The sequence below is a fragment of the Typopeltis vanoorti genome, chromosome 14, assembly GCF_054136105.1.
Source record: "Typopeltis vanoorti isolate ZY-2024b chromosome 14, IOZ_Tvanoo_1.0, whole genome shotgun sequence".
Taxonomy (NCBI): Eukaryota; Metazoa; Arthropoda; class Arachnida; order Uropygi; family Thelyphonidae; genus Typopeltis; species Typopeltis vanoorti.
Window position 1 is genome coordinate 92,554,022 of NC_143562.1, and position 24,585 is coordinate 92,578,606.

General features: G+C 35.0%; 1 protein-coding gene across 4 annotated transcripts in view; it reads right to left on the bottom strand.

Annotated features, from left to right (window-relative positions):
- LOC150099760 (protein FAM193A-like) overlaps positions 1-24,585 on the bottom strand; it is a 342,566-nt gene that overhangs the window by 304,763 nt on the left and 13,218 nt on the right. For all 4 annotated transcript variants that reach the window (XM_090403637.1, XM_090403636.1, XM_090403635.1 and 1 more), the window contains exon 2: positions 13,928-14,066. In XM_090403637.1, coding sequence (XP_090259763.1) covers positions 13,928-14,066 — 139 coding nt within the window. The remainder of the gene's footprint in view (positions 1-13,927; positions 14,067-24,585) is intronic.

Consider the following 24,585-nt stretch of genomic DNA (forward strand, 5'->3'; position numbering starts at 1 on the left):
ATATATGTAAAGTAACGAAAAGTGTATTATAAATAATTGTATACGTAATGAAAGAGTTGATTAAGTAGTTCAAATATTCTGTTTATTCTTATTTGTGAAAATTTAACGTTATGTAATCACTTATGTAAGAGTAGAGCGTTGTGTTACATTAGCGAAATGTTTACGTTCATGCGTTGTCATGGAGACGCATGAAAGCGTGACCTGCGGACTGAAAGGGTTGGAAAAGAAATAAGAGAAGATTATTAATTAGAGAGAAGAGAAGATTTTTAATTAGAGAGAAGAGAGGAAGTTTTTTGCGGAGCGGAAAGGAAGGTAGGATACAAGCAAAAGAAGTGGAAGAAAATTATAAGTTCTCTAGGGCAGAAATTCATGAGAATAGTGTTTAGAAGTGAGCCAAAACATAGTGAATCATATACTTAGCTGCAAGTGAAATCAGCTGTGGTTATAGAGGAAAATTGATGTCGTAATCGGATAAATAAAGAACTGGACATTCAATGGGAAATTCTGATTAGTTCCAGTTAATCTTGGATTACGTCTTAATACTATGTTGCCCTGAGAAGAATTATATTGAATTAACTAGTTTGAGAAAAGTAAACAAGGAAAGATATCAGTGCCTTATTGATGTGTTTTTTTTTTGAGTAGTGAAGTGCAATTAATAGTTCAGTTAAATCGTTGGAGAATTTTTATTAATGTGTTCCGCTAACGTAAATAAGTTAATTCATAAGTGTGCTCACAATTAATTGATGTATTGAAGATTGTATCTGGTAAGAGTAGTCATATTTGTTTGTTTATTCTACCATTAACATATCTTCGAAGTTCAAGGTCCGAAATAAGATTGCTTGGAATATTGTCTACCTTGATTAGTGTTTCCTGTGAATTTAAATATTAAGTACAGCTGGTGGATATGTGGAGACTGTTTAAATAAGAAGTTTCGTTTTACTAATTTGAGTTAAGAAAGCTTGTGATTTTGAAACTGTGAATTGTATGTGAAAGTTTAGAACATTGAATTGGCATGAGTGACTTAGCAAGATGTATTAAGTTGATTGTAATGTTTCATTTTAAAGCAGAATTCTTGTATTTGTTATATATATCATATATTAAATGTTTTATTTTGTTAATCTAAATATTGTGTTTGCCTGAATTCCTTTTTATTGCACCGTTCATAAATATTCGAATCTTGCGGGTGCCCCAAGTAGAATAATAATAAATCATTCGGCCTAATGAGAAGACTGCTAACTTAATTAAGAATTGATCCTACTATTTTATATAGACTAATCTAAAAATAGGGTGGCGCAGTATAATTATAAATTTCCCTACTTTTGGATCGGTGATCAATTCGCAATTAGTTATTTTATTTATAACAGTGACTTGAAACTAGACGGTAAATTAGAATACAACATGAAAATAGAACGTCACGACAAAGGGACCTGGTATACACCAAATAGGTCTAAGGGGGAGGGGGGGGAAGGTCTTTAGTAGAGCGGATAAGGGATGCCAATTTTTTATATGGTCTGTAACAAGAAGTTAAGTCATGTTTTTTTAGAATTTTTGTAATTTTTTCCGGGGTGCCTCGGATATAAGGTATGGTGATGAATTTAGAGTAATCCTTGTTGTGAAGGAAGGGGGTGTTACTGGTTTCGATATTTTTTTGGATTTTGGGGGGGAGGTAGCCACTGGCTAAGAAAGCGTTGAGGATGTGGTTTAGTTCTGTGGTTAGGGCATTGTCATTTGAACAGATAAGTTTAGCCCTGTTGTGTAGTGTCTTAATGACTCCATATTGTTGCGAGGAGGGGTGGTGGGATTGTTGGTGAATGCATCTGCCTGTATGGCTGGGTTTTCTATAGACTGAGAAAACCAAGGTTCCATCAGGCTGGCAGGTGACTAGTGTGTCTAAGAAAGGAAGGCAGTTTTTTTTTTCCTCTTCCAGGGTGAATTTGATTCTGGGGTGTTGGTTGTTTAAGTGTATTAGGAAGGAGAGGAGTGCATCGGAGCCATGTGGCCAAATAGCGAACGCGTCATCAACATAGCAAAGCCAAATAGTTGGTTTTTGTGGGGAAGAGTTGAAGGCTTTCTCTTCAAAAGTCTCCATATAAAAGTTGGCCAAGGGTGGGGAGAGTGGAGAACCCATGGCTGTCCCCTCTATTTGTTTGTAGAATTTTCCTTGCTAAACAAAATAGCCTGAGTTCATTGTCAACTGAAATAGGGCTGTGATATCAGGAGGAAATTTAGCTTGGATTAGCTCTAAGGATTCTTTGAGTGGGACATTTGTGAATAAGGAGAAGACATCAAAACTGACCATTATGTCAGTGTGTTTGAGTGTAAGGTTTTCTATGCTGGCTTTGAAGTAGGCCGAGTTTTTTTTATGTGTGAAGGTGTGTTGCCAGTATAGTGCGAGAGAGCTTTGGCCAAATGTTTAGCTAGTTTGACGTACATCAGAAGACCTTCAGCCCAATCGCCCAAGAATACCAACATTGCCCACTAAGGGGCACCATCAGGACTTTAGAAGAAATAATAGCTTCCTGCTTCTTCCTCACTTACTGTTTGTTGTGCCTGCATGCACGTGTCTTGTTCTTAAGTTCCTTGAGAGAGAGATTTGGCCAAATGTTTAGCTAGTTTGACGTACATCAGAAGACCTTCAGCCCAATCGCCCAAGAATACCAACATTGCCCACTAAGGGGCACCATCAGGACTTTAGAAGAAATAATAGCTTCCTGCTTCTTCCTCACTTACTGTTTGTTGTGCCTGCATGCACGTGTCTTGTTCTTAAGTTCCTTGAAAATGGCAACGTGACGTTGCCGAAATATTGAAGTATATTAAAATTTATTTTAATGTATATCCTAGTTTACGTTGTAATTTCCTTAAATTATTTAGTAAAAATAAATAAAAAATATATATATTTTTAATTTAATTAAAATGGCAAGCAACAGTGTTCTGCCCCATTTTAATTATTATGCATGTACAAAATTTTTCCACCTTTTATTCTGCTATAATTGCCTTCTATACTCACCCATAATGCCCTAAAATATATATACCCAATGTATTTAAAGTAAGGGACACTCCTGAACAAAAACAGGCTGTAATAGCTGTTATTATAATAAAACATTTTAATTTAATAATGTGTTATTTCATTATCTAATTAAATTTTAATATCTAATTCAGTATTCAATTATCTAATTTAAATTTAATCAAAAGCGAGCAGCTTCAAGTGCAGAATCAAATATACAAAGATTATCTTAAGAGAAATAAAAACAAGAACCAAACCACAGAGACCTAGTGGCAGGCTTGAAAGAAAATGGAAGACTCAGAAAGTTAAAGAAACAGTAATGGAAAGAAAACATATAGACAAAAATGTAAGGAAAATAAAGCAATATAAAACTAGCCAAACAAAAAAGGATGAAAAGATATTGGTAAGAATACAGAAGATAAATACCAGAAGGTGAAAAAATGTGCTGCCCTTCTGAAAGAGCTCAGAAATAGAAGAAAGAGTAATGCAAAAGGAATCAGAGATGATAAATGTGACATTAAAATTGAAGATACTCTAGATCAGCGTTTCCCAAACTTTTCCTACGACGGAACACTTCACAAATCCTGAAATTTTCACGGAACGCCTTGGTTATTTTGTAATGTATTAATTAAACAACAATTAAATATAAACATCATTAAATTAATTTGTGCTGATTTTCATTGACATATCCCATTCTGATCACCAAAAATTTATAATATTATAAGTACTTATGAGTGAATACAGACGTAGTTTTCCCCTCCTTTTGTACATCCTGGAGATTGCTTTGTAGGCTAGTGGTGGATGACTTACTATCTGTTGCATCACAAACACCTCAGTAAGAGATTTCTTAATACCAAAATTAAACAAAGTCCCTTGTCTCTTATTCATATTAAAATTTAAATCTGCAGGCCTATTACTTTTAAAATATCATGGCACTACGGTTTTGAAACTTTCGCCCTGCAATATGAACTTGCGAAGAAAGTATTTGGTATTACTAGATTTGAGAACTGGATACAGACTACCTTGATCTTCAATTTTAGTGGAAAAATTTTCTTTATACTTCCTTGCTGATTGGTCACTAACATTTGCAACACAGATGTTATTTCTTTCAGTTTTGAGAACAGAGGATAAGCCGCCCATTGTTGTAATCGGCTTTCAGGCAATTTTTAAGATAGGTCATAAACAGCGGTATTTTCCTCCCCGATTGTTGAAAGATTTTGATGTATGAAAATTAACGATAATTTATGAATATTTCCATGTTTAAAAATATGCTGCTTGGTCACCGACATTTGCTACACAGATGTCATTTCCTTCAGTTTTGAGAACAGAGGATACGCCACCCATTGTTATAATCCGTTTGCAGGCAATTTTTATGACCAGTCATATACAGCGGTATTCCTGTTCCCAAATGTTGAAAGGTTTCGATGTGTGAAAATTAATGATAATTCATGAATACTTCCACGTTTAAAAATACATGGCTTGGTCACTAACATTTGCTACACTATTATTAGGCATTCTGGGTCTGAGCTTTTTGATATATTCATGAATATTATTCTCCTCAGAATATTTTCACTATAAAATATTTATTCATGAAAAATGCTTAGAAAACTAAAATGACAAATGCCAGGAGAACTACTCACAGAACACAGTTTGGGAAACCTGCTCTAGATGTTTGGAGTAATTACTTTGAAAAAATGCTGAATGAAGCAAGATGTCATTAAACAGTGTAAAAAATATTTCAAAGGAACACAATACAAAAACAATCAAAAACCTGACGTTCTGAAAGCCAACTGAAATAGATGCTATTTGATGGAAATGTTCAGATATAGAGGTATAAAAATTCTACAATGGCTGCACTGCATAATCCAGAGAGCCTTGTTAAAAGAATGTATGATTCCAGATAATTAGAATAGATCATAAAATAAATAAATTAATTAAAATATACCAGTATGAGAACTGCTTTGAGAACAGAGGATATGCCACCCATTGTTATAATCTGCTTGCAGGCAATTTTTATGATCTGTCATACAGCAGTATTCCCGTTCCCAAATGTTGAAAGGTTTCGATGTGTGAAAATTAACGATAATTCATGAATACTTCCATGTTTAAAAGTACATGTTGAAATTTGGGGATACATGTTCTCAAATGTTGAAAAGTTTCGATGTGTGAAAATTAAGTGCTTTGTCTGTTAATGGGTTCAAGGAGATGTATAACAGATTGTGTGGAGAGATTGGGTCTCCCGCAATGAGTCTTTGGACTCCGTGGAGGTGCCCGTAAAATAATAAGTGTTCTATTGATGATGGTACACATCTAGCAACAAGCATATTTTTACTTAGTTAAATGTAATTATATTTTTGATAATGCTAGCTTACGCTGCATAACATTTGATTATTTATATGTCGAAACCAAGAATATAATTTCTTGGCAAAACTTCCATCATCTATCTCTAATACAGAGTATTTTAGCAATAAGGTGTGACACCTTTTGACTACTTGTATATGGATATATGGCTTCTGCATTACTTCGACCCTGGTGTCACTTCTAGTTCTATCTCCAACTGATGAGACCTCAATAAAGATCGAAACCGGTCTGGGTAGTGGCTCTTCCCATAATGCCCATTGTCATTACACGTCATTACCCTCTATACAGGTAGCCCAGTCTTGAAATTATTTCACATGCAAACTTTGTTTGCTTACATTAGATCAAGGATGAAACCAAGAATATCATTTCTTGGCATCTTTAGAATATTTATAGATGTTACTTAAATATAAAGTGTAGAGTTGCTCTAATTTTCTGATTTCTTTATTTTAAATAGTTCTCTAGCCATTACTTTAGTGTTTTGACTAATTTTTCTTTTATTCAATATAAATTTATTCAGCTGACTCCCAACCATATACCAGCTTTGCTCTGTTTCCATGTTATATTTGACATTTTCACTAATGCAGCTGATTATTCTGCCAATGTTCCTGCCAATTTTCATAGTCTTAGACTTTTTATTGTTGATTTTCATACCAAATCTTTTACAGCTGTTATTCAATTTAGTTAGGGAATAATGCACACCTCTACTAGATTCATTTAAGAGTATAACATCATCTGAATAAATAACTGAAATTAACATATTAAATGTTGATATCATTGCATAAAAGACTAAAGGAAAAGTAAATCATAATATTACTGCAAAAATCTTAGCACAAAAAAGCTAAAAAACCTAAAAACACACAAAAAAAGAAATCCATCATCTTTATAAAAAAGTTTTCTTATCATATCCAACATCTACAGCAAACTCCAATCCAGTAACTATAGATGAAATTAATGCGGCACTCTAAAACAGGTAAAGCTCGTAAAGCTCCTGGTATTGATGGCATCCTGACAGATTCTCTTACTCACCTTGGCCTAAGAGCAAAATCCTGGCTATATAATTTCTATTCCACAATAAGAAATGATGAACAGCTCCAAAAACTTTATCATGAATCAAAGATAATAGCTCTGCTAAAACCTAAAGGTAGGGCTATTATCTTTTCCTAATAACCCTATGATCCTATAGCATTACTCTGTGCTCCTTACAAAATTTTTGAAAGGATTATCCTATCCAGAATTTCTCCAAAAACAGAAGCCACCTTACCCAGTGAAAAGGCTGGGTTTATGTCTGGCAGAAGCTGCTGCAATCAGGTCCTAGCTCTCACAACCCATATAGAAACTGGATACAGAAAGGTTTTAAAAAGAGGTACTGCCTTCATAGATAACATCAGCTTATGACACCATATGGAAGAAAGGTTTACTGTATAAAGCAGCTAAAATAATCAACTGCCAAAAAAAAAACACTGAAATTACTAGAACACATACCCTCCAACAGGAAAATAAAGGTTCATCTGAATTCATGAAAAAACAGAACATTTATCTTACAGGATGAATTGCCACAAGGATCTGTCCTTACCCCAGCTTTATTCAACATGTACAGAAGTGATACCACTCCAACAGCTAGATGAAAGTTTCTCTATGCTGATGATGTAGCTATCGTCACCCAGGCCTTGAGGAAACACTGAGCAAATATCTGAGCTCACTACAGAATTACTTGACACGCTGCAGACTATCTTCTAATCCCACAAATCTGTTGTTTCTGCTTTCCACTTAAATAACCATGATGCTCATAAAAAACTAAAAAAGTGAACTTCTTCAACAGGACTCTAATCCATGAAAGTAACCCATGTTACCTTGGTGTCACACTTGATAATAGTCTAAACTTACTGAAAATATTTGGAAAAAAACTAGGTTAAAGATATCTGCCAGGAACAGAATCGTAAACAAGCTGATGACACAATTTGGGGTTGTAATGACTCAACTCTCAGAACAGAAGCCCTGGCTCTAGTTTTCCCTGCTGCAGAGTATTGTTCACCATTTGAAGCCAAAGTCACCACATACCTCTTAGACACACAGCTTAACATAACAATGAGAACAATTTCTGTTAATTTATGATCTACTCCTCTTCCATGGTTACCTGTTCTTTCTTACACCATTCCTCCATGCTTCAGAAGAGAAGAAGCTATCATCAAAGAAATAAACAAAATCAGAAATAACATGTATCTTCCTATTCATCAAGTTATCTCTTTATCTCCAGGATGCCACCTTGCTTCCAAATCTCTCCCACATGGCTTGTGGATTTACCATATGATTGTCTCCAGGACTGCTGGAGAAGACTCTGGAATAAACTACAAACAAGTACTTGATCACCTATCCAAATCATCAAACTGCCAGGATTTAATACACCTCGACAAGTCTGGAGCCTGCTAAACAGATTTAGGACTGGACAAGGCTGCTGTGCCCACTTACATCTCTGCAGAATTTCACAGTATCCTTTTGATGATCATAGATTATCAATATCATCTATATGGATCAGATTATGAAGGAATGTCGCAATGATATTTATTTATTTAGAATATAGGAGGAAATACAAGAAATTGTTGAGCAAAACTATATACAGACTGACAGTTTAGTTAACCAATTGACAGCACTGTCTGCGAGTAAATGCAAATTTCTGAGGCCTCCAGGAAAGGAGTGTATGGGGTAGTCATCAGTGATATGATGTATAGTCTCCACAGCACCACACACACACATCATATCACTGATGACTGCCCCATACACTCCTTTCCTGGAGGCCTCAGAAATTTGCATTTACTCACAGACAGTGCTGTCAAATTGGTTAACTGAACTGTCAGTCTGTAAATAGTTTTGCTCAATAATTTCTTGTATTTCCACCTATATTCTAAATAAATAAATATCATTGAGACATTCCTTCATAATCTGATCCATATAAATCAGGCCTGCACAACATACCACCCGCAATGATATTTATTTTGGCCCATCTGCCTGATTGAAATTGTTTAATCATACGGGAGAATATGAAATTAGACGATTTTTTTTCCCTAGCATTGAATTAAATTTTTACAAAGACATTGCATGTTTACGTTCATGCAATTATTGTCACAATCATGTTTCCTTCAACTCAACAATAAACTGCATTTGGAGTTATTCCCACTGTCATATTTAATAACAAATTATTACAATCACTTCGAGGTTTTGTTAGCACTAGTGTCGCTGCGGGAAAATTCAAAGTTACATCTCCATGATAACGAGAACGAATCGTATTACACAAAGTTGGCCTTGCCTTGACTGGCTTTGGCAGTGTAGTGATTGGTTGTAGCTGGAGCAATACATTACATAACTGTTATCATAACCTGCATTATTGTAAGTTTTTCATAGTTTTTTGTAATTAATCCCCCCCCCCCCAGCGGCAGACTAGGCGACATGTCAGTTGGGAGTGGTACTAACAAGAAGTCGCATCTAAGTAACATGCGGACCCTGCATAAGAAGTGGGAATAACACATAGTGAAAGAAGAAGTTTTTTGTAATTAATATTGTCAACCTCGACACAATGAGCTTAAGTAAAAAGCGTGAAATAGATTCGGAACATCGAGCATTTAACCTTGAGTGGACAAACAAATATTTTTTACATTGTTTAAGGACAAAATAGTGTGCATTGTTTGCTGGAAATCTATCGTTGTGCCGAAAGAGTACAATCTGAGACGCCATTTTGAATCCAAACATCCTAACTTTGGCAAGTTGGATGCAAGTGAAAAGCAAATAAAAGCAGCAAAGTTATTGAAACTCCATAGTGGTGAGCAACAAGCCTTTAAAAAAGTGACATCTGCAAATGAAGTTGCCACAAAGGTAAAGCTTAAAAATATCACAAGAAACAGTTTGTGCTGGCAAATCATTTACTGAAGGAGAGTTGATAGAAAAAGTGTCTGATGATTGCAGTTTCCGAATTGTGTCCTGATAAGAAAAATAATTTTGAAAATATCAGTTTTTCTGTATGACTGTTCAAGTGCAGGGTAGCTGATATTGCCGAGGATATCTTAAAGATAACCTGCAAAAGTCAGCTAGTGAATCTGTCTATTATTCGCTTGCTATGGATTGAAGTACTGACGTGAAAGATACTGCACAACTTTTAATATATGTAAGAGGTGTTAATAAGAATTTTGAGGTGACAGAGGAGCTTGCTAGTTTGTGTTCAATGAAAGGAAGAACAACAGAAAAGGAGATCGCAGAAAATGTAAAGATGTGTGTAACCGAAAAACAATCCTTAAATTTCAAGAATTTAGTAGGAGTTTGCACTGATGGTGCCCCATCTATGTGTGAAAAAAATGTTGGTGCTGTAACATTTATTGAACAGTATGCAGGTAAACCATTGACAAAATTTCACTACCTAATTCATCAGTAGGTGTTATGTTCAAAGGTTTTGCAGTTTGATCATGTGATTAAAGTAGTATTTGCTCTGGTCAACTATATTCGAGCTTGGGGTTTGAAACACAGCATGTTTCAGGTGTTTTTAGAAGAAAATGATGCCGAGTACGGGGATCTACCATACCACACTGATGTACGTTAGTTGAGCCGCAGTAAAGTTTTGTCACGCTTTGTCAATCTAAAAACTGAACTAGTTGAATTTTTGGAATTTCAAGAAGATATGGAATCAAGATTTTTTTTTTTTTTTTTTTTTTGTGTGACATTTTGTGTCACTTGAATGACCTTAACTTATAGCTTCAAGGAAAAAATAAGTTTGTTTTTCAGTTAATGTCTCTTATAAAGGCATTCAAAATGAAATTAAGTTTGTTTGAAAATCAACTTGCTAAGGGGGATATGTCACATTTCTTAACTTGTCAACAGAATATTCCACCAGAATATCATTCAATGGTGGGTGGAAAATATAAGAAGCACATATCACTTCTAAGTGAGGAGTTTCAGAAAAGAATGCCATTGAGTAATGAAGACGAATTCGGCATAAAAGTGATTGAGGATTCATTTTCTGTCGAAGCAGGAAATCTACCTGTCGAACTCCAGATGGAAGTTATTGATCTCCAGTGTTCTGAAAACTATCGGTTCAAGCATAGGGAGAATACCTTACAAGTTTTATTCTATTCTGGATCAGGATAAATTTAAAAGTTTTTTGGATACTGCTTACCAGGTATTTTGTATGTTTGGGAGCACATATACTTGTGAACAAACATTTTCGGTCATGAACTTGAACAAAACCAAACAGCGTTCATCTTTAGTGATATCAATTTAGAGGCCATATTAAGAATGGCCACTTCAAACATGACACCAAACTTTGATAAAATAGTGGCAACAAAAAAATGCAATGCGTGATATTCTAAATGTTACAATGTGACATTCAATCACTGATATTTCACTGAGAATAAACGTGATTTTCTCAGTAAAATCATTAGCAAACTTTGTGTTTATGTTTAAGTGGTTTTTATTGAGAAGTTTTGCAGCTATATCTGAATCGTTATTTATTATTTGTATTATTTGTAAATAATTTTGATAATTTTAATTGTAACTCTAAAAAATTTAAATATGCATATTAATTAGTATTTACTGTAGACCTACTAACAAATTTACTTAAGTTTAGCTGCAGTGGACTAGTCCAAGATTCAAGGTCCGAAGTGATCTGGCCGTTGCTCAGGTGATCCAAGTTGAGTTTGGCCCTCAAAGACAATCAAATTGTGCAGGCCTGATATAGATGATGAAAAACAATAATGTGCACAAGGTTTTGCATCTGATTTTAACATCAAAACAACCTCCTGTACTTCTTTTAATTTTAACTGCACACTTACAACTTAAATGCAGACTATGTATTGCTGAATAATGTTCTATTTATACAACATTATTATAAAGTTTTTTTTACTAAATAATTTAAAGAAATTACAATGTCAACTAGGATATACATTAAAATAAATTTTAATACACTTCAATATTTCGGCAACGTCATGTTGCCATTTTCAAGAAACTTAAGAACAAGACACATGCATGCAGGTACAACAAACAGTAAGTGAGGAAGAAGCAGGAGCTATTATTTCTCCTAAAGTCCTGATGGTGCCCCTTAGCGGGCAATGTTGGTATTCTTGGGCGATTAGGCTGAAGGTCTTCTGATGTAGGTTTCCCAAATTTGAGGCAGTCTCATGCAGCCAAATTTGTTGAGGTTTGGATTGTTTCTTAGTAAAAAATGCATAACCAACGTCTAAGCCTTTCCACGAGAATTATTATAAGGCTTTGGACAACTTTTCTTTTTGCACCTTGTCATATGACTTTTCCAGATCTACAAAACTCAAATACAGATCTTTGTTATATCCCATGATTTCTCAACTATATAGCTTAAAATAAAAATCTGATCAGATAACCTTTGTATGACATGAACCCTGCCTGTTTATTTCCAAGTTTCTCATCCACATTTTTTAGCCTCTTCTCATGTACACATGCATTAATCTTAACCTGGAACACTCAGTACAAAAATTCTTTTGTAATTCTTAAATTCAATTTTATTTTTCTTTAGCCCTATGGTAAACATCTGGAATTCAATTTTCTGACTGAGTTTTCTGAATTATGCAGTGAAGTGGAAGTATAAAACCTTTATACTTCCATATTTGAGTGTTAAATATCTACTCCAGCTATCTTTCCACAATATCCAGTTTTGATAGTTTTTTTGTTTGTTTTTTTTACTTCAAGTATTAACATGTATTTCTTAATGCATTCCTCTTGAATATTTCTACCATTGTTTTGTAACCGCTTGTTTCAATTTTTTATTTATTTTTTATTTTATTTTATTTTTTTGTAAACCTATAGTACATTTGTGCTGTGGGTGAGATAGGGTTTTTCCCTTCTATTTTTATTAATTTTATATTGTTTAGTATTGTTTATTTTTTACTTGGTCTGGAAACGATGCTCTAAAGACCTAAGAGAATTTTTTCAAGCCACTTCATGGCTCCAATAAGCAGGGCAATGATCTTACAATGGATGATCCACACACCTATGGCAGATTCAAATCCACAGTATGTTAGTTGGAGAATGGATATGCTACTCACTCAGCTAACCAGACTGGAAATCTTTGAAATATTATTAGCTTCTAAGCTTTTTCAAAGCCTCCAGAACATTTTGCCACACTGCTGATATTTATCTTCTATATTCTTACGAAAGTCTTTTCATGATTTTTGCTTAGCTTTTAAGCACCTTACATCCTTGTCTGTGTTCTCTCAGAACACTTACTGACTTAGTACTAGGAACTTTTGATAACTTTCTTCTTCCCCATGACTAACTCATGGTTATGAATCATGAATCTCACAACCTACGTTGTTCTGATTTTTCTATCCTTGCAGATAGAAAAGAATACACTGAATACATATGTATTTTATGTAGTTGACAATAAACCAAAACATACTGTATGCAGTATGGCACTTTTTGCTGAAAGTACAGAATTTTCAAAATTTTTCTATCATTTGGGAAATAAACACTATCTCTTAAAGAGAAATCCTTTCTTTTTTCTTGTATTTCCCTTCCTCACTGAAAAACAAGGAAGATATGATTAAGTTTAATCTGTTATTCCACCTACTTCATTTATGCTTGAGTATGATCAAATAGCAGATGAATCACTTTATGCAGTTAATTCAAATAGACAGCTAGCACAAATGGAAACTTCCAATAAATGTAACATTTTATTTTTCACTTTTTTAAAACTAATATTTTTCTTTTGTTTCAAAGTAAATGAGGTAGTTGCAAAGATGCAGAAAAAACATTAAATTCAACAATAGCATTTTCAATATTTTCACACAGTGAACCTTTTTTATTCCATCCAGTACAAGAATATTAGAAATTTTAAAGCAGAAAACAGAAGATAAAGAAATTATTCAATATATGATGGGATGGAAGAGAAAAAGGGATCATCTCTGGATGTTGTATAAGTATGGCAAGTAAGAGTATTAGGAGTAGAATTTTTATTTGGTGAATGAATTGCCGAAGACAGTCATGAGTGCTCTATTAGTGAACGAATAAGAATCATTATGATAGGTATTGGGTTAATAATGATTAGTGTTGATCTCCTGCATTTTCTCTGAGCTCCAAGGAAGTTGCTATATAATAATATTTTTAAAGAATCAAAATTACAGTTTGTATTTACGTCTGACATCGTAATGCAATTTTATTTATATAGTTAAATTATTTGTAAAGAACATGTCATTGTATATTTAAAACACTGAGATGATTTCATGCCTGTAAATTATCTATAAATCAGTCTAAATCAGCAAAAATCTGTCTACAAATTTAAAACAAGCTACAAGAACTCTTCCTTCCATTTCCTTCCCTCCCGAAAGAAAAACTCCAAGTTTTGAAGAGTGAAACATTTTAGACAGTGTAAATTAATGCTGTCTATGAACTATGAATCCTTGTTATTTAAACTTAAATGTAGGCTTAGAGAAGAACCTGATGTAACCATAAAAGTAATCCCCCCCCCCCACTTCATCATTAATATTATACAGAAATAATCCGATTGTTCTGAATTTAATATGTGATCGATGATTATCATAATCATGTACTTACTAATTTCAAAGGAGTCCATAACTGTAGGATATTCACGCCTACAAATTAGACAACGTTCTACCTCAACACTGTCTGGGAAATCCTGGGTTGTAGGAACAATAACCATAGTTGTATCCTCCAACCAACTTTTATCCATCATCTAAAGAAAAAGAATATTTACACGTGTATACAGATGTAAAATACACAGATAGTACGTTTAATATACAATGCAAGCAACTGTAAATCTCTGAGCAAAAACATAACATATCACATACTTGTCTGAAGTATTACAAAATATCTGATAAAACTATTCAAGTAAAATAACAGTCTTAACCTTGTCAACTTCTTTTTTTTTTATGATATCCTATAATATCCTCCCAACATTGCCATGGTCTTCCTCTAGGTTGCTTTCCATCAAGTCTAATTTTGAATGTATGTTTTGCCATTCTTTCCACATGTTCAAGCCATGAACCTCTTGGTAATACAGATTCTTTATTACATTAGACATATTTTTAGACATTAGACATTACATTAGACATATTACATTAGACATATTATAACATTAGACATATCCGCAAGGAGATGTGTTTTGCATTAAGGGAGATACTGAGACAGGAGTGTTGGTAGCTTGCTACACCTTTGCAAGGAGTTGACCTGGTGTTGTATCACCTTGCCCTAGTCCTGAAGATACTTTCAGGCGCAAACTTTGTTTGCTCACACTTGGATAAATGGATTAAACTAAATTTATTATACTCTAACCAAGTGAAAAATAAACTTTCAACATCTTTCTCTAAATCCAGAGTAATTTATTAAAAAAGGGTGGCACACCATTTGGCAACTCCTATAGGTAGAGATGACCTACGAATGCTTCTGCCTAGTATCTCAGCTTGGGCCTGGCTCCCACTGAAGAGACCTCAATAAAGGTCGAAACTAGTCTGGGTAGAGGCCCTTCCCTTAATGCATAACATTAGACATATCCGCAAGGAGATGTGTTTTGCATTAAGGGAGATACTGAGACAGGAGTGTTGGTAGCTTGCTACACCTTTGCAAGGAGTTGACCTGGTGTTGTATCACCTTGCCCTAGTCCTGAAGATACTTTCAGGCGCAAACTTTGTTTGCTCACACTTGGATAAATGGATTAAACTAAATTTATTATACTCTAACCAAGTGAAAAATAAACTTTCAACATCTTTATTATTGCATTACTTAAAAGATGATTAATTACACCCAGGAGCCTGTATGTTTGTTTCCCTTTCTTTAATGCTTTTAAGGTTCCCAATTAAAACATCATCAAGAATTTTACATACGTAAACTCCTGGTCAGTACACAATTTGTAGGAAATTAGAAAAGAGCTTAAAATGCTTAAGTTTTGCATAATCAACTATTCAGTGAAAGGATAGAAAATATCTATTACTGTTTTGTAGCCAAACAGCAAAAGTGGTTAAGGTTACAAAACTGAACAAAAGATCACTAACATAAAATATTGCAGTAATTTCTAACAATTCCAATATTGATATTTTTTGCCCTCTGGTTTCTGTCTGGTCTCTGATGAGACCAACACTTCAAAACAGCCTTCAAGCTAGCAAAACTTGAATTAAAAGAACTAATAAAGGTAAACACAGCTTGTGGGCAGAGTTCATCTTAATGCAATATCAAGAGAGGTCTGATTCCAAAAGTTGTATTGTTAAAAGCAATCAGTCAATTTCAAAAACAAACCTTGCTAATAAATATTGATTATGCCAGATTGAAGCCTTTTAGGCTCTTCACACTCAGTGCATCTGATAAAACAATGTTAATACCAATGCCAAACAAGTCTGCTTGAGTGTGTTCAATAACTTAATTCAAATAGATAGATCTTGCAGCTCATTTCATGTAGAAAATCTACTTATAGCAAAAACCTCTAAATTCAGGAAAAATCAATATCCTAGACATGAATTTGCCATGGATTGCATAGTATATAGAAGTGATTCTTAAACTAGCTGTGAATTGTGACATCTAGATTAAGAATCACTTGTATATACTATGTAATCCATGACTAGGATAATGAATTTCTTTCTACATGTCCAACCCATCTTCGTATGCAAGCTGATTCGTCAATTAGTAGTGGGAATCTATAGTTTGTAGAGTGCTTGATTATGTCTTCAACTGCTGTGTTATCTTTTACAAATTCGAACATTTTTCTAATGATTTTATTTTCAAAGATCTGCAAGGCTTTTTTACATCTTGGTCCATTTTATGGTATATTTGTCTGTTCCATATAAAACAATAGGTCTAATGATTGTCGTGTATATTTTTATTTTAACTCTACATGAGAGAATTTTGGAAGATAATAAATGTAGTGCTTGAAAAGATCTACTGGAATGCACATATTCTAGCTTGTATTTTCATACTAATTTTATTATGTCAGATATTTTATGTTTCAAGATTGATGAAGAAAGTGGAATTTTTTAATGTTTGATTTAGAACAGTAAACTATTCATTTTCTTCTAGATGGGGTTCTTACATACTTTTAACTATTCAGTTTCATCCTGATTCATTTGTAATCCTTGAGTTTCAGCATCAGTTTTGAGCTTTTTTTTTTTTGATTATTCAGGTATGTACCCCCAAGGGATGTTCAGATTACTATGAGAGCACTACATGATTAAGTTTACATTATTATTAATCTCCTAACCACAATTTTCCTCTAAATTAGTCTATTACTTGTGAGCACTTCATTATTGTCATATCTAACAACATTCCATTCTACTAAGGCACTTAGACTGAATCAATCCACCTAGACCTTGGTCTTCCTCTGGGTATCTTTCCTGCCATTTTGGCATCAAACACCTGTTTTGCTAACCTCTCCTTAGCCATTCTATTTAATAAGCAAAGCTTGGGTAATACCACATTCTTGAATACTAATAGTGTCAAGTTCCTTTCTAATATCTTCATTTTTAATATGATTCCACCACTGATGCCATCAGTTCACTCCTCTAATTTTTCTCAGAACCCTCAAATCTGTGGTCTCTAGTCTTTGATCAAATGCTTTATTTCTAACCCAACTCTCAGATCCATAGCTTAAAACTGGTTTTAAACTGTCTTGTATACTGCTCTCTTATTCCATAAGAGTTTATCTTTGTGTTCCGTGGTGAATGCTATCACCACTCCTTCCTTTCCTCGATCATTATTGACCAAAAATAGCATCCTGTACTTATTATTTAGTAATATCTGACCTGGTTTTGTCTTCTTTGTCTCAGTAATGCCAATTATGTCCACATGGTACTTTTCTAATTCTTCTGAAAGTTCAATTTCCTTTCCATTAATACTCCTTATATTGATGGTTCCTATCTTCTTTTACAAGTTCAAACACTTTTCTAACAATTTTATTTCCAAACATCTGCAAGGCATCTTAGTCCATTTTATTCTCTATTTTTCTGTTCCATATAAAACAACAGGTCTAATGATTGTCTTGTATATTTTTATTTTAACTCTACAATATCAGTTATGAGGATCGGCTGAAGGAATGTGGACTGCAGAGTTTGGTGGATAGAAGGAGAGGCAATACGATCGAGACTTTTAAACTGTTGAGAGGCAGTTACAGGGTGGACACTGGGAATTCTTTCGCTTGGTGGAACAGTAAGAAGGAGCGATGACAAGGGACCATCCCTGGAAGTTACAAAAGGAAGCTGTGAGCAAGAGGGTGAGGAGTGGTTTCTTTGAGTGGAGGGTCGTTGAACCATGAAATGCATTACCTGAGAGAGTGGTGAGAGCAAGAACGGTCAATGAGTTCAAGGAGTGGTATGATAGATTTTGTTTCCTAAGACTCATCGTGGAAGGTCCTTCCACGATGGGTCTCTTGACTCCATGAAAGCCTGAATAATAATAATAATGAGAATTTTGAAGATAATAAATGTAGTGCTTGAAAAGATCTACTGGAATGCACATTTTCTAGCTTGTATTTTCATACTAATTTTATTATCTCAGATATTTTATGTTCCAAGATAGGTGAAGAAAGTGGTATTTTTAAATGTTTATTTAGAATAGTAAACAATTCATTTTCCCCTAGATGGGGTTCCTAGATATTTTTAACTATTCAGTTTTATCCTGATTCATTTGTAATCCTTGAGTTTCAGCATCGATTTTGAGCTTTTTTTTTTTTTTGATTATTCAGGATTCTTTGATTACATTAAATAACAGCTGTAAATTTGGAATGAAAATCAACAATTAAAAAAAAATCTATGAAAACAGCAAGGACCATGGAAAACATCAGCTGCATTCTAAATAAAACAAGTAAAATATCTGAGCTATTTAGGGATCACTTCTAGCAAAGATACTGTAGTAAATATGGAAATAGATAACAGAATAAGCAAAACTGAAATTGGTGGGGGAGCCAGATAAATTTATATGGAATAAGAGAAAGTAGTCAAAATATTAAACTAGCTGTATACAAAGACAATATTAAAATCAATTATAACCTACATATATGAGATTCGTGTATAGAGGCTTAAGTGCTGTGAAGACATAATGTTGGAGGTTTAAAAATTCACAAACTCTCAACACCACCACCCTCTCAACAATATGGCATTATTAAAACTCTTACCAAGAGAGCCCACAATCTTTGTTCCAGTGGAACCGCCCTCACTACTGAGCTTAACTACATACACAACACTTTCCTCTCCAATGGCTACAGCGATCACAGTATCAAAAAAATAATTAGTTCCTCTCCCATTCCCGGTCCTTCTCGTCAACAAGAATTTAAAAATGCCATCACCATACCCTACATCCGTGGCACATCTGAAAAAATAGCCAAGATTCTAAAAAAGTACAACCTACACACAGCATATAAACCCCACCGCAAACTTGCTACCCTTATCCGGTCTAGGAAAGATCAGCTCCCTCCTCTCTCTCTGCCTGGAGTTTACAAAGTACCCTGTTCCTGTAAGCTGGCGTACTTTGGACAGACAGGCAGATCAGCATCCATCCGCTTAGAGGAACACAAGTCTTACATCTGTAAACACAACTATGGTCATTCAGGCTTGGCTGACCATGTCTTGGACACCACCCACAGAGTATCATGGAAGAAAACCACCATGCTCCATCACAGAAAATTCAAGAACGAGAGACTATTCTTAGAAGCAGCAGCAGCTCTTAGAAATCAACCAAATCTTAATAAATACGGTTGCATTAAGCTTCCGAAAATTTGGGAAACACTCATCACCAGAGATCCTACTTTATATTCCAGGCCACCTACAACCGCCCTTAGAGGGCGCTCCACCTAGATAGGACTTTAGTGTCACCCATGTGGTTGGGCTTAGTATTGTATGATATTTGTGTTATGTTACATTAGTTATTTTTGTAATCCCCGTAGATGTCCTAGTGACTAGGACGAAATATAGGAAGTATTAAATTCTTTTTAATCCTTTCTGAATCTTGTAAAAAATCCATTAAGCCTCCAACATTATACATATATGAGAGCTGAGTTAAAAATAAAACAGTTGATCAAAGACTGCCTGGAGACCACAGATATGAGAGTTAACAAAAAAAAATTAGAAAGCAACTTAGCACTGTTGCCATTCAGGAATGTGTGAACAGAGCCAATCTAAGGTGGGATTTTTTTTTTTTTTTTTTATACATTTATCTCACACACAAAAAGCAGACGAGATTATAGCAACAAATGCTGGGCGAGGGTAGAGTCATTAATACAGTAATCTGTTGATACTCTTCTTGAATTATTGAAGACTCCTTTTGAAATGTTTCATTTCCAGAGGACTACAATCATTTCCAGAAACAGTTCAGAATGGTTAGCAGTATCAGGAAGGGACAGATGTATATTAGTATTAAATAAATGTTACTGATGTTTCAAAGCAGTAGCTACTGCAACATCAAGCATATACAGAGAAACAAAATAAGATGATATGAACATAGTAAGAATGCAATTTCAGCCATTTGTGAACAGAGTATTTGATGAGAAGTTTAGAATGGTTAAAAGTAGATGGGTAACATTTAATGTTGAACATTTGCAATTCTACTACTGTGTGATGAGAAACAGAAAGACAGTGAACAGGATAAAATGAGTGACTAAGAATTGGAAAAGCATGAGCAATAGAATGTGGAAAGTAGATAAGGGATAAGAATTTGTAAGGTGGGAATGGATGAAGGTGTAGAACAGAGAAACATGAAATACAAAAATAAGAATGAGGAAGGATATTAGTGGTAGAATGACTTCTAAGAGAGTGGGATCAGTCACATCTGGTGAAGTATGAAAGGCAGTGCAGTGATAATGACATGACACAAGCATGGTGTAAGAGAGTTCACATAATGTTTATATACTAGTGCAAGAAACATAACCTTTCAAGGAATGTGCAGAACTGACCAGGGCTTCTGACCTAATGCCCGATACTCACATTTTCATGGTGCATCCCATTATAGGTATCTACCTGAATACTGAAAGAATGAGAATGGGATGGCAATTTGGAATTTAGTTAATCAAACTGTATTCTTACCGACTTAAATGAAAACCAAATGATGGTACAACACGACAGTATTTCACACCAGCAAGGATGTCAGATAAACAAGGATCTCTCCTCCACCCCACTGTTTTTGTCAAGAAATCAGGGCAAACAGCAAAAAAATCAGTACTTGAACAAACCCAAACTCAAAATTCAAGAATGACACTATGAACATAAATAGCATCAATGCAACGAAATGGAATTAGCAAAAGAATTCAATAAGTACTAAATTGGCATAACAGGTATTACTGAAACAAGGAAAACAAAACAAGTGAGATTCTTCAGATTATTCTAACAATACAAGATGTTATATTCAGAAAAGGAATTCCCATATCAGAATGGGGAATTAGAAATATGATTTTTTTTGTGCCTATGGTCATCCAGAAAGTTCTACTAAATAAGAGGTCAAGGCATTTTCTGAGGCATTAGAGAAAGCAGCTGACACAAAAAAGTTGGTCCACGTAAGGGATCTAATCAATAAAGCAGGAAATGATTACCAAGACATGTTTCATTTTGTCCATGTTTTGTTGTCTACAATTCATTCTTCTCCAAGTCATTATCAGCCTCGCATCCCGTGGAGCAATGCTACCAAGTAGGATGACCTTTGAGATTTCTATGCCTTGTTTCCATGGTCTGGTCTGGTTACTGTTTCTGTTCTTGTGATACTAGCAACTATGCTAATCTAATAACATAAATTATTTTTGTTGGGATTCAATATATATCCCATCATTCTTGTTCCACAGCAGAACTCCTAGCCAACTTCACCCACCTCTGAACACAAGACATGGAAAACTTTAGAGAAACACAATCTTGATATTTCCAAGGCATTTATTTAATTGAGTTTGATATGGTGGGCTGATTACCATGCTGCCATGTTATGGTATCCTCATCCTCTTTGTGAATGAACTGCCAGCTTCCTTGTCTCATGCACTGAGGGTCATGACAAATGGTTTCCTTTCATCAATTTTTTCATTCACAACTACTATACCTCAGGATTCGGCACTTTAAGCTACATTCTCACCCCTGTATACATCAACAATCTCCTCTCTCTCTGATATCCAATCTTATTCACAACTTTGCAGAGAACGCTCTCCACTTATCTTTTTCATTTTCCAAATTGTGTAGTGTTCAGGGTAATTCATGCTCCGAGATCTTCTGTAATCAATACCTCAAACAGTGATTCTTGCCATTCTCAAGTGAGGCGAGGACAATCTGGTGAATTTTAATACTCTAAAATACAATCTGTCTCATCCTAAAAGAAAGACCATGCATTGCTCTCCCTACTTTTGACAATATATTGCTCCCCAATGAAATCAGTTTCTCTTATTGGGTTGACACATTTTTGGCATCGGGTAAATAGCCTCTTTTTCCTCCAAAAACCTTGGTAATATTTTTTTGTTGTAAACGTTACTTCTTTCCTGAAGAACTGCTGACACTTCATAAAGCTCAAATCAGCCTGACCTTAGAATATTGCTCCCACATTTCAGCTGTGCACATAGGACCTCCCTCAGAAAAGAAAATCTGATTGTGTTCAGAAGAGCAATTTGCTTAAATGATAACCTCTCTCACTGACTCATTCTAGTTGCTTTCCCCATAGGTGCTCTGTTGACACATTTTTTTCTATGGGGATTTCCATGGACACAGTTTCATTGAACTAGCCACAACCATTCCTCCAATTTATTCTAGCCATATATGAACACAAGCAGTTGCTGGTTCACACCACATATACAGTTCAGTTCCAAACACAATGAACCAATTTCTAATCCTCCTCCATTATTCTCTATACCTCTGCTCTTTGCGACAGTCTTTCCTATACTGTTTTTCAGCAATAAAAGATGCAGGCTATAAAAACAGGTACGAATGCTGAGAACATCATCCTGAATAGAGAACCTATACAACAAGTAAAACATTTCAATTATTTAGGCACAATTTTTAGTGAAGATGGAAAATTAAATATGGAAATAGATAACCAAATTATCAAAGTCAGTATGGCAGGAAATCAAATGAATAAATCTATATAGAATAAGAGAGAAATTTGTGAAAACACTGAACTAGCTGCATAGACTTTGCCAAATCAATTTTAACTAATGTTTTTATTTCAACTTATGGATCTGAGAGCTGAGTTAGAAATAAAATACTTGATCAAAGACTAGAGACTATAGATACGAGAGGTCTAAGGAGATTAGGGAATGAACAAATAACACCAACAGTAATATCATATTAAAAATGAGGATATTAGGAATGAACGACATTGCTGGCATTCGAAAATGTGTGGCCAGAACTAATCTAAGGTGATAAGGTTACTTAGAGTGAGAAAGGAAAAGTGGCAAAATAAGCGTTTTTGCCAGAATGCAGGAAAAAGATCCTGAGGAGGATCAACATTTGGGTCTACCGATATAGTAAGAAATGTCTTAGAAAACTGAAATACACTGGTTTCCATAAATTAATAAAAATGGTAATCAATGTGGTCAGTTTGTTGCCATTCTACTTGGTGTTTTGTTTCCATTGTATGTGCTGCTAGCTCTGATTTGTGCTTGCTTTCATTCTCAATGTCCTTGGAGTGTTCCGATTGGCATATCTCACCACATCTGCCAAGCTGTCCTATGTGGTGCAGTATTGCAACTGATCTTATCGTAGGAATAATATATGGGTACGCTTTTCTGGCAATTCATATAGTAAGGGTAAGTAAGTTCGTTTCACTTAAACCTTGGTATTATCCAGGTCTATCTACTCACTGATGAGACCTCAATAAAGGTTGAAACCGGTCTGGGTAGTGACCTCTCCTCATAATGTAAAACAGTAATACATCTCCTAGGAGCTGCATTTTACATTATGAGAAAATATTAAGGATAGTGGCAGGAAATCAAATGAATAAATCTATATGGAATAAGGGAGAAATTTGTGAAAACACTGAACTAGCTGCATAGACTTTGCCATATCCTTAATAGCTTGCTCCGCCTTTGCTCCGAATTGCTCTAGTGTTGTACTACCAGGTGTTGGCTTATGCTTGGACTCGCCAATAGTTTTTCGGCATGAAACTCTTAGATTTCGATCTCTGAGTTTCATATCTGGCTTTAAAATAATGAGGGATTTATTATCCCCTTAACTTGATCTAGTAGATATCAGGTTTTCTGAGTGGCAGATGGAGTTGGGTGGGTACAAAACAACTTAAGTTTTATTGGTGAAACAATCTTGCTATTTTATCCATGACTGAATGCATATATAAAAGAATCACTGCTCTTTTGTACTCTTGGCTTTTTTAATTTTTCTGATTGTTATGGAGGTTGAAATAGTTTCCCAGATATGCTCAATAGGATTACGGTGAGAAGACCTGGCTGGTATGGCCATAGAGAGTATTGTATATGAAGATATTGGTCCACGAGCTTCACTCAGTTGGGATGAGTTATCATCTATTAGGATACATGTTTACTCTATCTCAACCTGCATACAGATGAACATCGGGATCCAGGACCTTGTTTCTATAAGTTGCAGCATTCATCGTTCCACTAGGAAGTACAGGTCAGTGCATCCACCCAACAAGATGCCTCCCCCAAACCATCATACTAACTCTAATGTCTCTTTAGAGCAACAATAACATGTCCCTGGTTCTCTCCAGATCAGAGCATGCTTGGTATCTCTTTGGAACAAATCAGGACTTGTCTGTAAATAATACCAACCTCCATTTGTCTTGGGTCTAGTTCAATGTGGAGCCTGGCCTATTTCAAACATTCTCTCATGACATGGGGACTACCAGTCACCTAGTATACAGACCACACCTTCATGAGGGCTTCTGCACACAGCAGAAGTAGATATCAATGTTCCTGTAGCTGAGTGAGGTCATTGCTGATTCAGGGGAGCACTCCTGTTTCAGCAAGCAGATAATCTGAGATATCAGTCACCCACTGCAGTTGTAGCCTTCCTTCACTTTATCTCCCCGATTCCACTTGTTGTTATTGGAAATGGTTCCACATTCCGTAAACCACGGAATGACTGATGGCTATCTCCACCTGCTTTGGCCAGCCTTTAGTCTTATGATGGCTCACCACCTGAATTCATCAGCTAAATAATATCTTGCAGCCATATCCTAGAATTTTGCTATCACAAAATGTCTTGTTTCCCCCTCCAGAAACCAAATGGAAAACCACTCCAAAATGTCTGCTTTTATTCCATGGCTATCTGCATATACAGCTG